This window comes from Cupressus sempervirens, chromosome 3, assembly GCF_028749045.1.
Source record: "Cupressus sempervirens isolate cs-2001-9-10 chromosome 3, ASM2874904v1, whole genome shotgun sequence".
In the NCBI taxonomy this organism is placed as follows: Eukaryota; Viridiplantae; Streptophyta; class Pinopsida; order Cupressales; family Cupressaceae; genus Cupressus; species Cupressus sempervirens.
Window position 1 is genome coordinate 217,718,729 of NC_143120.1, and position 12,501 is coordinate 217,731,229.

The following is a 12,501-nucleotide window of genomic DNA, read 5'->3' on the forward strand; positions in this document are numbered from 1 at the left end:
AGGTTGGCCAAAGATACTAGCACTGATTTGGGATATGGGTGGATTTGGAAGGCTAGGTTGGAGAGCAGCAGAAGCAATAGTGAAGGGAGTGAATGATGAGGTGTTTTGGGTGAAGGGGGTTCGGGATGGAGTGGTATGGACCAATGGTGGAGTGGTGGTGGCTGGATTAGCTTGCAGAATGGAGATTTCAACTTGGCTGGAGGATGGTATGTTTGGGTCAGTTGGATCATATGGATTGGCTTGAGGCTCTTCTTTTGGCACATATTGAGGATAATTCAAATCATAAGAGCCTATGGCTTGTGGGAGTTGCTCAAACAAGGGGTGAGATGTATCTGATAAGGGAGGAGGTCTTCCAAAGTCGAAGGCTCCGATGTTGTCCCTTCAAAAGTTAGCCATGATTGTTTCTTTGTTCTTGTCTATAATGGCGTTCACCAATATTGCATTTCCTGGTTGGTTCATGAAAGCTTCAATGTCAGTAGGTGATGGTATAGCTTTCTCTAGGCTAAAGGATGGTTGAGTGCTCAAGGGGAGTGATGATGTTTGATCCAAATGATAGGGCTCTATTTTTTTCTTCTTCTTCTTGCCTAAGCAAGTGACAGGTGACATGAAAATGCAGAATGTTTCCTAGGGATGAGATGCAACAATGCTGATGGATGCAAAAGAGGAAGGGTTTTCTATGCAAATTATTTCCTAGGTTGAGGCAAAGCTATATGAAAAAACCTAAGGAGGATTGGGTTGGGAATTCTAACTTCAAAGATATGTTGTCAAAGCACAAAAGGTTTGCTTTCCTATGTGCAAGCTTGGTGGTGATTGTATCGACTTAAGGATAGACTGATGATCCTTTAGGAAGAACACGAGATTGACCACTTGTGGATCCCAACCTTTAGCTCAAGGTGATGAGGGATAACAAGTGACAAAGCTAGATTACCTTAGACAAAGCTCTGTCAAAGATATAACCTTGGTGAGATTGGTGGATTTGGAATATGTTAGTAATTGCAAACTTTTGGCAAGGTGACAACAATTTTGAAGGCTTGGATGTGAAGTTTTTGGATTGCTGGCTAGATGGTTTGGTTCTAAATGAGATGGATGAGCTAAAATGCTTAAAGGGAGGACTAAAGATGGCTGGCTTTCCTACAAAGATGACTCTAAAGTGAAGCTTATGAAAGAAGATGTGGAGAAACAACGGGGTCTAATCATAGAAATCATGCCTAGTTGTTAAGGCATAAGCAAGGTTAACTCCTAGATGTTGGTTAAGTTGGATAGTGCTATCTAACCAAACATCTTGAAGGGCTTCATCGACAGCTTTTTCCTCTACTTTGTGGAGTTTGGCAATTCGAGGGCTTGGTGTTATTTCCTTTCTCTTGGCTAAAAATTCTTGGTATGCCTAAGATGGCTTGAGTTTGGCTTTGTGAAACTTTTGTTTGGGTTTGGGTTGTTTTGACATAAATTCTTAAATTTTCTTGGCTTTGAGAGATCTCAATTGTTTTGCTTCAACTTGTTCAACTTTAGAAATAGGCAGTGACTACGCTAAGTATGCCCTAAGCTAGGATTGATCAAGTTTGGCAAACATTCATTCAAGAAATAAAAAATCAAGCAATAGATAGGAACAACCAAATAGAAGTTTTTGATTCTTATAATGTGATACTTGCACCAAAGAGTGTGTATGTTTTACAAATGTTTTGATCAGTCACTTCAAACACATTAACACCCTAGATGGTTGTCTACAAGGCTGACAGTTGGTTTAGCTAGGGAGTCCTCGATATACCCAAGGTACATGAGGCCCAAGTTCATAGATGAAACCAAAAAGATGTCACACAACCGAGAGGAGTGGTAACCCACTTCTCCTCTTTCACTTCTCAAGGGTATAAAGTTCCTTGAGGCTTAGCCCGAGTGAAAAAATCTTGATTTCAAGAGAGGTGTCTTTGGATTCACCTCTCAACTTTTATACTCCATCGAAACACTAGAGTTGAGGTCATCCTAAGGGGTGATGAAATCTCCAAGAAGGCCTCCTAAAAAGAGAAACAAAGTTTTGGATCCTAATCTTATGCACCCAAGATGGCCTTGAAAGACAACAAGGGGAGAGAAGACTTGGATGACCTTGGGCACAAAAACACATTTGTTCTTTTTCCAATAGACACTTAAGTTTGCTAATCTAGACTTTGAAAACACACATGTTTAGGATGCAATGTTTATTCCAACTTTGAAGTGTTTGACAAAAGTAAAATCGATCGAAGAATGAATATAAGAAGAAGAGTTAGGGTCAACAAAAAAGTAAACCCATGCACTTGGAGGCCCTCCTCGTCAAGTATCGATTTTTTTTTTTTAAGACATTCAAGAGTTGGTGTGATTATGTTTTAAGCCCAAAACAAAGATGTGTGAAATTCAATTTCAAGCACGCGCCCGGAGGCCCTCCACGTCAAGATTTGTTCAAATTTTAATGCCCAAATGAAGTGTTAGCGAGCCTAATATGCATTCAAGGAATTTTCTAAGTTAGAAAAACTAATAAAAACACAAGTGAAGTTTGATCTTTGTGGAGAACTTAACACCCTCTTAGGTGGACCCATCCCCATAGATGACACTGAGATTGCAACCAATAGTTAAATTGATGGGTGATTAAAGAGGGTGAGTCCAACTACAAACTCACTTAGAGCGTCCTTATTTGGTTTTTATAATTTAGAAAGTTTCTAGAATGTAGATTCTTTTTATGCCCCAAAAGATGATTATTTGATCTATGGCATTCAAGATTAGATTTGTTGTTTTAATCATGCATTCCAAAAAAAATTTGATTTTAATCCATGGCATTCAAGATTGTGTTTGAGCGACATTCATTCAATGAAAAATGTTTAAACATTCAAGTTCATTTTCCAAAAGCATTAAACCATGTAAGGAGAACCTAAAAAAAACATGGTTAGTGGTGTCATATATGCTCCAACCTGCAATAGCTACAAAAAGCCAAACTGCAGAGACGCTGAACTGCAGAGATGCCAATCAACAGAGACGAAAGAGAAAGAAGCAGAGACGACAGGTCAGTTTGGTGGTACAAAAAATAGGAGACAAGTAGAGATGCTAATTTGCAGAGATGATGGTTAGGTTGGCAACGACAGGAAACTAGAGGCCGCGGTGAAGACGAAAGAGTACTAGAGGTGGCAGCGGAGACAACAGAGTATGTTGCAGGGGCGCTGGACTGCAGAGATGTCAGATAAGATTACAAAGACAACAATTTGGTGGTAGTGCCGATAGTAGAAGACCAGGCAGAGATGCCAAATTACGAAGATGTTAGTTTGGTTACGGAGATGACAGAGTATCTGGCGAAGACGACAGTTTGCCAGGTGCAGACGCCAATCTGCAAAGACAACATTGCGTAAAAAGAACTAAAATGCATAGGTTTTTTCCTAAAAAAATTTTATATTTTTGATTATTTTTGAATTTTAAAGGGTATGTCTTCTTCCCAAGTGTGCCCTTCAACCTACAAAAATAAGTGAAACACCCTACAACTCACTCAAACAACAAGAAACATTAGATTATTAAAAAAAATAACATATAGATAGAAATGGATGATTAAATGACCCATAGTGGGGTCCCACTGGACGTGCCAAAATGTATACACTAATCTAATATGCTCAAAACACTAATTTAATGAAAACAAAAGTATTTACACATTAAAATACTATAACATATAAGAGAGACTAAGACAAGCCCTCAATTGAGAATATGAACCACTAAGAGTTTCTCTCAATGAAGCCTTTCTTGTTTTGGGGATGAGTCTATTTGATAGATTTAAGATGTATGCTCAAGGTACTTAAGCTAGCTTCAATGGATTCTTGGAATTTGGGTGTGGATGTATGCAAAAGCTATGGAGTTTGTTCTCAAAATGGCATGGTAACTTTAGCTTAAAGGTTGTGATGATATGGCTTGGGAGGGGATCCAATTTGTAAGCAAGAGGCTTAAGGGATGGAGGGCTCAGATAGAAGGAAAGGAAAAAGTTTATGGAGGGCTTAGATTGCATGAGAGGAGAGCACATGGATTATGCTTCCTTACAACCAATTAGGGAGTGTCACAGGGTGAGTGGATGAAAGAAAGAGCAAGGATGAGTCAACAAAGGAGGCTCAAGGTCTTAAAGACCCTCATAAATAGCTTGTAAGAGCAATGAATGGGCTTGTAAGAGTCTTTATGGCTGAATGGTTGGAATATTTTGGAGGGAGTTGAGATTGTTGACTTTGCTTGGCTTAGGAAAGTCTTAAGCTTGCTTAGGAAATGTGACAAGGTTAGGGGGGGATTAGGCTTGGGTTTAGGATTAGATTAGGGATGTTAGAGATATGCAAGTGGATGGCATTCAATGAGGGTGGGTGAGTTAGTAGCTAAGCTTGGTTAGTATGGGTGGATGAGTTGGATTAGGCTAAAATGGAAGTTTAGAGATTGGCTTAGGAAGAGGATAAAGTCCTTCTAGAAGAGTGTAGAACTTCATAAGGTTTTGAGGATAAATAATATTTATTTATCTCAAGGGTTTGGGTTGAGAAAATATTTATTAAAACATTTTTAATAAACATGAGGATTAATATTTAACCTTAGTTAAATATTTTGAGTTGGGATTAGGGTTAGAAAATGATGGTATTAGCCTTTAATCGAAATTAAAGAAGGATTAGAAGATTTTGGAAGAGGTTAGTGGTCTTAAGGAAATTGGCCAAGTTTTGAGAAAAAAATAAATTAAATATTTATTTTGGAATTTTTGGTCAATTTATTAATTAAATAATTAATAAATAAGGAAAAAAATGTTTAAATAGGATTTAAACATTTAGGGAGGGATTCCTTAATTAAATATTTTTAATTAAGACAAGGGGATTTAATGGCATAAAAAATTAATTAATTAATTAGTTAATGATGATGTCATCAGGGACTTTTTAGAAAATAAAAATACTTTATTTTCTAAGGAATTTTAGGTGTCTACAATAGAGGCTTGGTGGCTCTAATGTATCAAAAGGGTTCATGAGGGGTCCTAGTGTGTTGAAAGAGACATTAGGTCTGATAATGTTATGTGATGGATTAAATGCTATAGTTATTTACTTCATTCTTGTTTCATTATGATATATGCGAATGTGAGTGATGTAAATAGATTATTTTAGTATAATTGAATAAATGGTCAAATTGGGTTATTTAATGCATTTATTACTTCAACTATGTTCTTATATGCAATTTCACTTGATTGTTTTGTTTACTATGAAAGATTTATATCCATGGTAGTGGCATATGAAGTTAGTGATTCGGCTATTCATATTTTACCTCATCTTTGTATGGTCAACATATCCTTATTTTAAGTATTTAATTAATCCTTTTAGTGATTATTAAATCTGAACTCATTTGCATTATGTGATTAAAAAAATAAGCGTGTCTGTTCATTTAGAGGTTCGCATTGTCATGAAAGTTGTTAAGAAAATTCTATGATTTTGGAGTTTTTAGGCTTTAGTTAATGTTATTTTAATTTATGGCATCTTTTCCATAGATGAATTCCTATTACTAGGAATAGCTTGTTTTCATTTGGGTCAATTTAGGATTTAATTAGGTTGGCTAGTTATTTTTCCTAATCAATTATTCACTCAAAAAGTGAATAAGTATTGAAAAAGGAATTTAATTACTCACTTTTCACTTTTGAATTAGAAAGTTTAAGAGTAAAACCCAAAATCCTCTTCATGAGGATTTATTATTTTTTTCGTTGTGGGAGCTATAGGCATGGGATCATTACAAGGATGGTCTCATTGGATCCAGCTTTGGGGAGACCTTGGATTGTTGTGATTTTTGACTCCTTCTACGGGATTTTTATTTTATGGTTCAGTTTCCCATTTTTCTCTTTTGGTTGTGAGGTAGGGCTCTCCCGTTTTATTATTTCTACTCCATTTCAGCTTCTATTTTTGACATCCATTTGTTAGGAGGCTAAGAACTAGTGTTCCCCTTGGTTTATGTTTATTGATTTTGTCTGGTTGGTCAATATGAACATTTTTCCTATTTTTGCGATGGGGGTTCAGGGTTTTGCATTGTTATGCTAGTCATTTTTGCATATGGTGTCCAAACTCAAATATTATTGGATTTTTGAGGGTTTTGTAACCATAGACCAAATGGGTTTTAATTTTGAAACTTTCTAATTTTTGGTGTTTTTACTTCATTTTGTGTGCCACGCTATTTTCTTGGGTTTTCTTGGCATGAGTTTGATCGTAGACATGAATCATCCATTTGGATGTTAGTCAAACCATTGTTGCACTTTTATGTTTGCATTGGGGTGCTTGTTGCATCCATACTCCTGACTTTGTGTTTAGTTAAGTGATTTTCACCTGGTGTTATGGTTTCTTTTGGACCTTTGATATTGTTTTGTGGACACTAGGATCCATACTCTCATATTGAGGTCAATTGAGTGAGTTCATGATGTTTGGTCTTGTTGCATCATTAGCATTTGTGTAGAATCCATACTCCCAAATTGAGGCCAGTTGAGTGAGTTCATGATGTATGGTTTTATTATTTATTGGAATTCATGTAGAATCTGTTCTCCTAAGTCTATTTTTGGTTGAATGATTTTTGTATTATGTTCTCATCTAGTCCTTGTGTTATGATCTTCCTGATGGTGGTGCACCACACACAAGTACGTATGTGTACATTTTTTGGGTGACTGGAGAGGCTTGATCTTTCATGGTACTTCTAGAAGTTATGATCATTAGGGTTGGGTTGAGAATTTGCATGCCTATAGGTACTCATCATCAGATGAGCATGTGTAGGATAGATTAACATATGGAGGGAGCTTCTATCTCGTAACCTAGTGTTTGTTTCCCAATTTGCAAAGGAAGTTTTATATAAATGATAACTAAATAAAAATACTAGGTGGTAATAAATTTAAGATAATTAAAATTGGATTGTGTGCCTTCCATTGGGGAGAGCAACTACCAATACTAGCTTGGGCTTGTCAATGTTAAGTGACTCTCCATGATGTCAGCAGCTACTTAGTAGTACTTTGAGTGTCTAACTAGGATGTGTAATTTATGCTAAGTCTATGATCTTGGTTTTAGTCACCATACTATATGGCATGAGTGTTAGCCATTGACATTGTGCTTTATATGTGTTTGTGGTTAGATCATTATCCCCATTAGCACAATGGGAGTGGACCTATGGGTTCCATGTGGTTGGGAGGCATAGATACCTTAGTGTACAAAGATAATCTTTTTTCTTAGTGCCCCCATTGCTAGATATTTTCACTTGGTACTTCAGGTTCTAAAGTATGATTTTTTGTGATTTATGCTTTCATTGGAATGCTTGTATATCATGTTTAGATGATGCTAGCTTATTGACACATTCCTATTCATATGATGTTTAGTATATGTTACAGGATGAGTTTGATTTGTAGGATTATCTTATGCTTTACTTCTAACATGTTAGATTTTCTTATTCTTATGTTGTAGCATGTTTTAGTAGTGATGTCCTTATAAGATAGCACTGACGATCTGGTCAGTAGTTTGGGATGTTACTCATGGAGGATGGCTAGGGCCCATGATGGTCTTATGATGCTATTATGGTTGGGAGGAATTGTGTACTTAGTTTGATTGTTTAGTTATTGTGAGGTTATTTTTGTACAATGTGATGTTGCTTTTGTATATTGTAATGTTGATTTTAGTTATTTCCCTTCACTACTATGTTAGATGGTTAGATGTAGTTCTATTTTGTATCTATTGTTTTGAGTGTCCTTGCCTTGACTATAGATCTAGTACTCCCCAATGTGGAGGTTTGATTTTTCATTGTATCCCTTGTTTTGGTCCTTAGGGTAATACTTGCTTTCACCAGGTGACCATGTATCAACATTGGATGATACATTAAAGTATCACACTCTCAAAGGAGAAGAATCATATGATATTGGAAAGTATCACATGCCCATGTAAGCTCTATCGTGTGATACTTTTTTGTATCACATGTCTCTTGGAGAAAGGTCATATGATATTGGTAAAGTGTCACACACCTTCATGAGAAGTGTCATCCAAACCCTGATTATATTGCACACCTTCTTAGAAAGGTTGTATGATACTAGAAAGTATCATACCATGCTTATTGAAAGTATCACCTGGATTTTAAGAAAAACCTGTCTTGGCAGACAATAGACACTTTTTGATTTGACTAGAAAATTTTGGGAGGTGTTTTGGTTACCCTTTATGGTGTTCTTGAATACATTGGAATTGTATTTTGAATTTAGCATGTTTTTAGATTCATATTTTTTTACATCCTTCTATGGTTAGTTTTTTTGGTTAGTAGTGGCATTTGGAGATCCGTTGGAATTTGGATGTTGTCTAGTCTTCCATTGTGATTTTTGTGATCCCCATATGATGTTGACATGTGCATTCATACTTGTTCAAAAAAAAATCTTAGCTTGAATGGAATCCTTGTTCCAAGGATCTCTAGGTGAGGCATTATTTTTGGTATCAGAGACCATGTTCAAACATTGGGATCTCTGTGTATATGTTTCCCATATGGTTGACGTTGTATTTGTGAGTGTGAGTGTCTCAGTGAGAGCTCATGACCTTTGTTGCTTTGGTATCTACTTGGGATGGATTTGCTTGTCCAATAGATTTGACTAGAGTATTGTGAGAGGAAGGAAATGAGTCTTTCCTTGTTTGGTTGGTTGCTTGTGTGACCCTTTTGGATGGAACCACTGATTGGTGTCCATGTGTTGGCCTTGAGTGCCTCTTTTTTCTTCTTCTTGTGGAGTAAGGTGCATTGTATCACTATTTTATCCTATTTGTAAGTAAATAAATGAATCTTAATTGTGATTGTATGTTATGTCAATATAGTAATGAAATGGTTCCTTTCTTAGAGAAATGAGTGTTTATTGTGAATCATTGCAAAGGAATAGTTTTACATTAGATCCTTTGGGTTAATGACTTAAGTACCCAAATAGATTGCTTCTTAAGATTATGGAAATTGTATTAAAACTGATGGATATTTAAATGTTGCATTGCATGGAACATAATTAAGAAAATTATTGTAGTCTGCATATGCATGGTGATATTGATTGTATACTGCTTGATGTGTGTGAATGTGTTCTCTAACACTGCTAGGATGATGTATTCCTTGGCATTGTGTGGTGATTTATCCCTCTTGTGTGACTATTCTTAGTCATCACATGTAATATGATTTTTTTGATGCCTTATTTTACTTGGTTGGAGGTATTTTCCTCATATTGTTCAGCTAGCATTAGTTATCATTATTTTCCTTTCTTGGACTAGTCATCAAATTTTATCTATCGCTTTCTTTGTGACAGTTGTCACATTCAACTTATTGTTGAATTGATACCTTTTGTGATTTACTATTGGACTTGACAATTCCCCGATTTGGATTTTTATTTTATTTCATGATGACTATTTTGAATGTGTTTTAAACTGCTATCTAGTTGTGTGTTTTGACTCTACCATGTTCATCTCGAACCTTTGGTAGTATGTATAAGGGATAATATCATAGAGAACATACTAGTGTGGTTTTCATAGATGTAAAGCTTTTAATATAATTAGATGGTTTGAATGTTGATTAAATGTAATATTATTATAAAAAGAAAATTGAAAAGATATGTACTTGTTTTATGGTAAGTGACTCTTGAATGCTTGCTTTGAAAACCTTTCAGTTTCATTGTGCATTAGTGCTTGTGTTATGTTTAACTAATGAAATTATGAAATAGAATTAATGATGGTCTTAGTGTGAAAATTACCTTTCAATTCATTTCTTATTTCATTTTGGGCATGTGTTGTCTTTGGTTATTTTGGACATTTTGTCCATTGCTTGTCTTGATGATTGAGACAGTTTGAGTTGCCTATGATGTTTTATCTTGAGTAGTGATTCAAACTATTAGATCTTAGGACTCTCTAAGATCCATTATGTTGTGGGTCTCATCAATATCTTTTTGAAACTTTTCAAATGGAGTCAGTCAAACTTTGGACATGAAAGTTATGGCCTCCGAAGTAAAGGCAATTTTTGTGTTGTTTTGAAAATTTGGGTGAGAATCAAGTAGTCATGCACTTTCTCGCCTAGCTCATTGCATTTTCTCACCTAATTTAGTGATAAAATTCACATGAGACTATGCTTATGCAATTTTTTTCCTGGGGAACAAAAAGCAACTCTTTCACACTTCTAAAGATGCAGATTGATGTTTTGAGTACCATTTATTGAGTAAAGGCCAATTCAATCATGATGCATCACATTTATGGCTGTTGGAGAAGTTTAACCCTTCATGTTATTCTTAGCGAGGTGTTAAAAAAACTTTATAATCTACTAGGAACTTGTTGGGATTCTTACTTGGGTTTGTGTGTTTCTTATAACATTGTCCCACCTTGGTGAGAAAAATTGTGGACTGTGAGCATTCCTTGCTTGAGGTGGATGTTGCCTTGTCATTTGATAGTGAATTAGTCTTTTGGTGATTATAGATCCTCCTTTTGGATGTTAACTTTGGTGCATCTCTATATCCTTTTCTCTCTTGAGAAAGTAGGCTAGCATGGTTATGCTCATAGCTTAGTTAGTGTTGGATGAGTATTTTGATGGTTGGTGGAGTTGTGAGATTCCATAATGCATCTTGGGCTGATGTAGTGTAGAGGTTAAGAGTAACTCCCTCTCAATCCTAATACTCTATAGTTTCTTTCTTCCTAAGCTTATATCTTCATGAGGATTGTCTCAGTCAGGGTTCTCTTTGACTATTGACTTAAGGCTGGAGATTGAGTTTAGTGGTAGGTTGGGTGTGGTTTTCCTAGCATGTTGCTGGAGGGGCATGATATCATTGGATACATGTTACCATCTTATGAGCTGGTATATAGATATTACATAGTTTTTTCCACTATTGAATCCTTTTCAACCTTGTGGAAAGGAGATATGTTTTCCAGTTGGGTTATGTAACCCGAGTTCCTAGTGATAGCTGAGCTTGTTGTATTATAGAGACTATGTGCTCCTATGCTTGGTGGTTAGTTGTGCATAGTATCCTTTGGAGTGTGAAATTTTGTTAATAAATCATCATCTACTTTGTTCAAATGGTGAGTTTACATGGATTCAAGGACACTCATGTGTGACATGATAGTATTCTTTGGAATTTGGGATGGTTATTCCCCATGATTCAAACTCTTGTTGAAAGTTTGTAGTGTTTTGATATGGTTTTGTGGTCATGTGGTAGGTGTGTGTCATGGTTGGGCACCTATTGAAAAGGTAGAGTGGGTCTTTCCTTACCCTATATTGTTGACTTTATGGCTAGATTAGTTTTCCTAGCACATAGGAGGTTCCTTATTAGAGGACCTTGTGTCAGTGTGACACCTATTCTCTTGTGGTTAACCTATCTGGGGGTTGATGTGATGGTTTGAGAATGTTGGAGTGATTTGGTTGGACTTGTAAAGGAGTCAGTGAGTCATCCCTATTGCTTGGTTTTGATTTTTCTCTTGGTATGTTTAGTTTCTATTCTTGGATTGTATGCTTCTAGGAGTAAGCCTAGTCTTTGGGGGTGATGATGTAGTACCTCACCCATTTGAATTCTATAAACCATCCTGATGGATGCAACTTTTTTGATCTCTCATTGAGAAGGGATCATGATTGGGACCATGAGAGGTCTACACCCTTGAGGTGATTGGATTTATGTTATTGTATCAGTTGCTTTGTTTACATTTATGGTTGATTTATGAGATTATGATGTAATTTATGGTTCACTAATGTTTGTACCAGTGGTTAACAGGATCAATGTGGTATCATGATGTTGTTTCATGATTGTTGTGAGATCTATGCAAAGATTGCACTGTGGACTATTACCGTGCTACACCTGACTAGGTTCTTGTAGTAGTGGTTAGTCATGTTTATGAATGTGTTTGCTTATGTGTTTTAAGTGCCTTTTCATGTTTTTTAAACAACCATTATTAAATACTTAAATAATTAGAAATGGATTTCCCATGTTGGATTCATTGGTGTTGTGTTGTGGATATTTACCTTGTTATATATTTATGGATCCAAGAGATACTTGTTACTCGTGTTATGTTTTACATTTTAGATGACCATGGGTCAAATGTTATACTTTGATTTTAGTATCATAGATATTAGACTACTATGCTTTTCAGTTGATCATATTGCATGATGATGCCATTTTTAGATAACAGTGTGTTTTATGATGATATTTGGTTATCCGCTATTTGGACATATCTCTGATTATGTTATTTGATGGATTTAATGCTATGGTTATTTACTTCATTCTTGTTTCATTATGCTATATGTGAACATGATTTATGTAAATAGATTATTTTGGTATAATTGAATAAATGGTTAAATTAGGTTATTTAATGTATTTATTGCTTTGACTATGTTGTTATATGCAATTGCACTTAATCGTGTTGTTTAGTGTGTAGGATTTATATCCCTGGCAGTGGTATATGGAGTTAGTGATTCAATTGTTCATATTTTACCAATGTCATCCCTATATGGTTGACGTATCCTTATTTTAATTGTTTAATTAATCCTTCTGATGAT

At 35.7% G+C, this 12,501-nt stretch overlaps 1 protein-coding gene across 1 annotated transcript in view; it reads left to right on the forward strand.

The window, feature by feature from the left end:
* Positions 1 to 3,257: 3,257 nt before the first annotated feature.
* LOC149565601 (squalene monooxygenase SE1-like) overlaps positions 3,258 to 12,501 on the forward strand; it is a 79,752-nt gene continuing 70,508 nt past the window's right edge. Inside the window, exon 1 of the mRNA XM_089816357.1 lies at positions 3,258 to 3,329. Within this exon, the coding sequence (XP_089672483.1) occupies positions 3,258 to 3,329 (72 nt within the window). The remainder of the gene's footprint in view (positions 3,330 to 12,501) is intronic.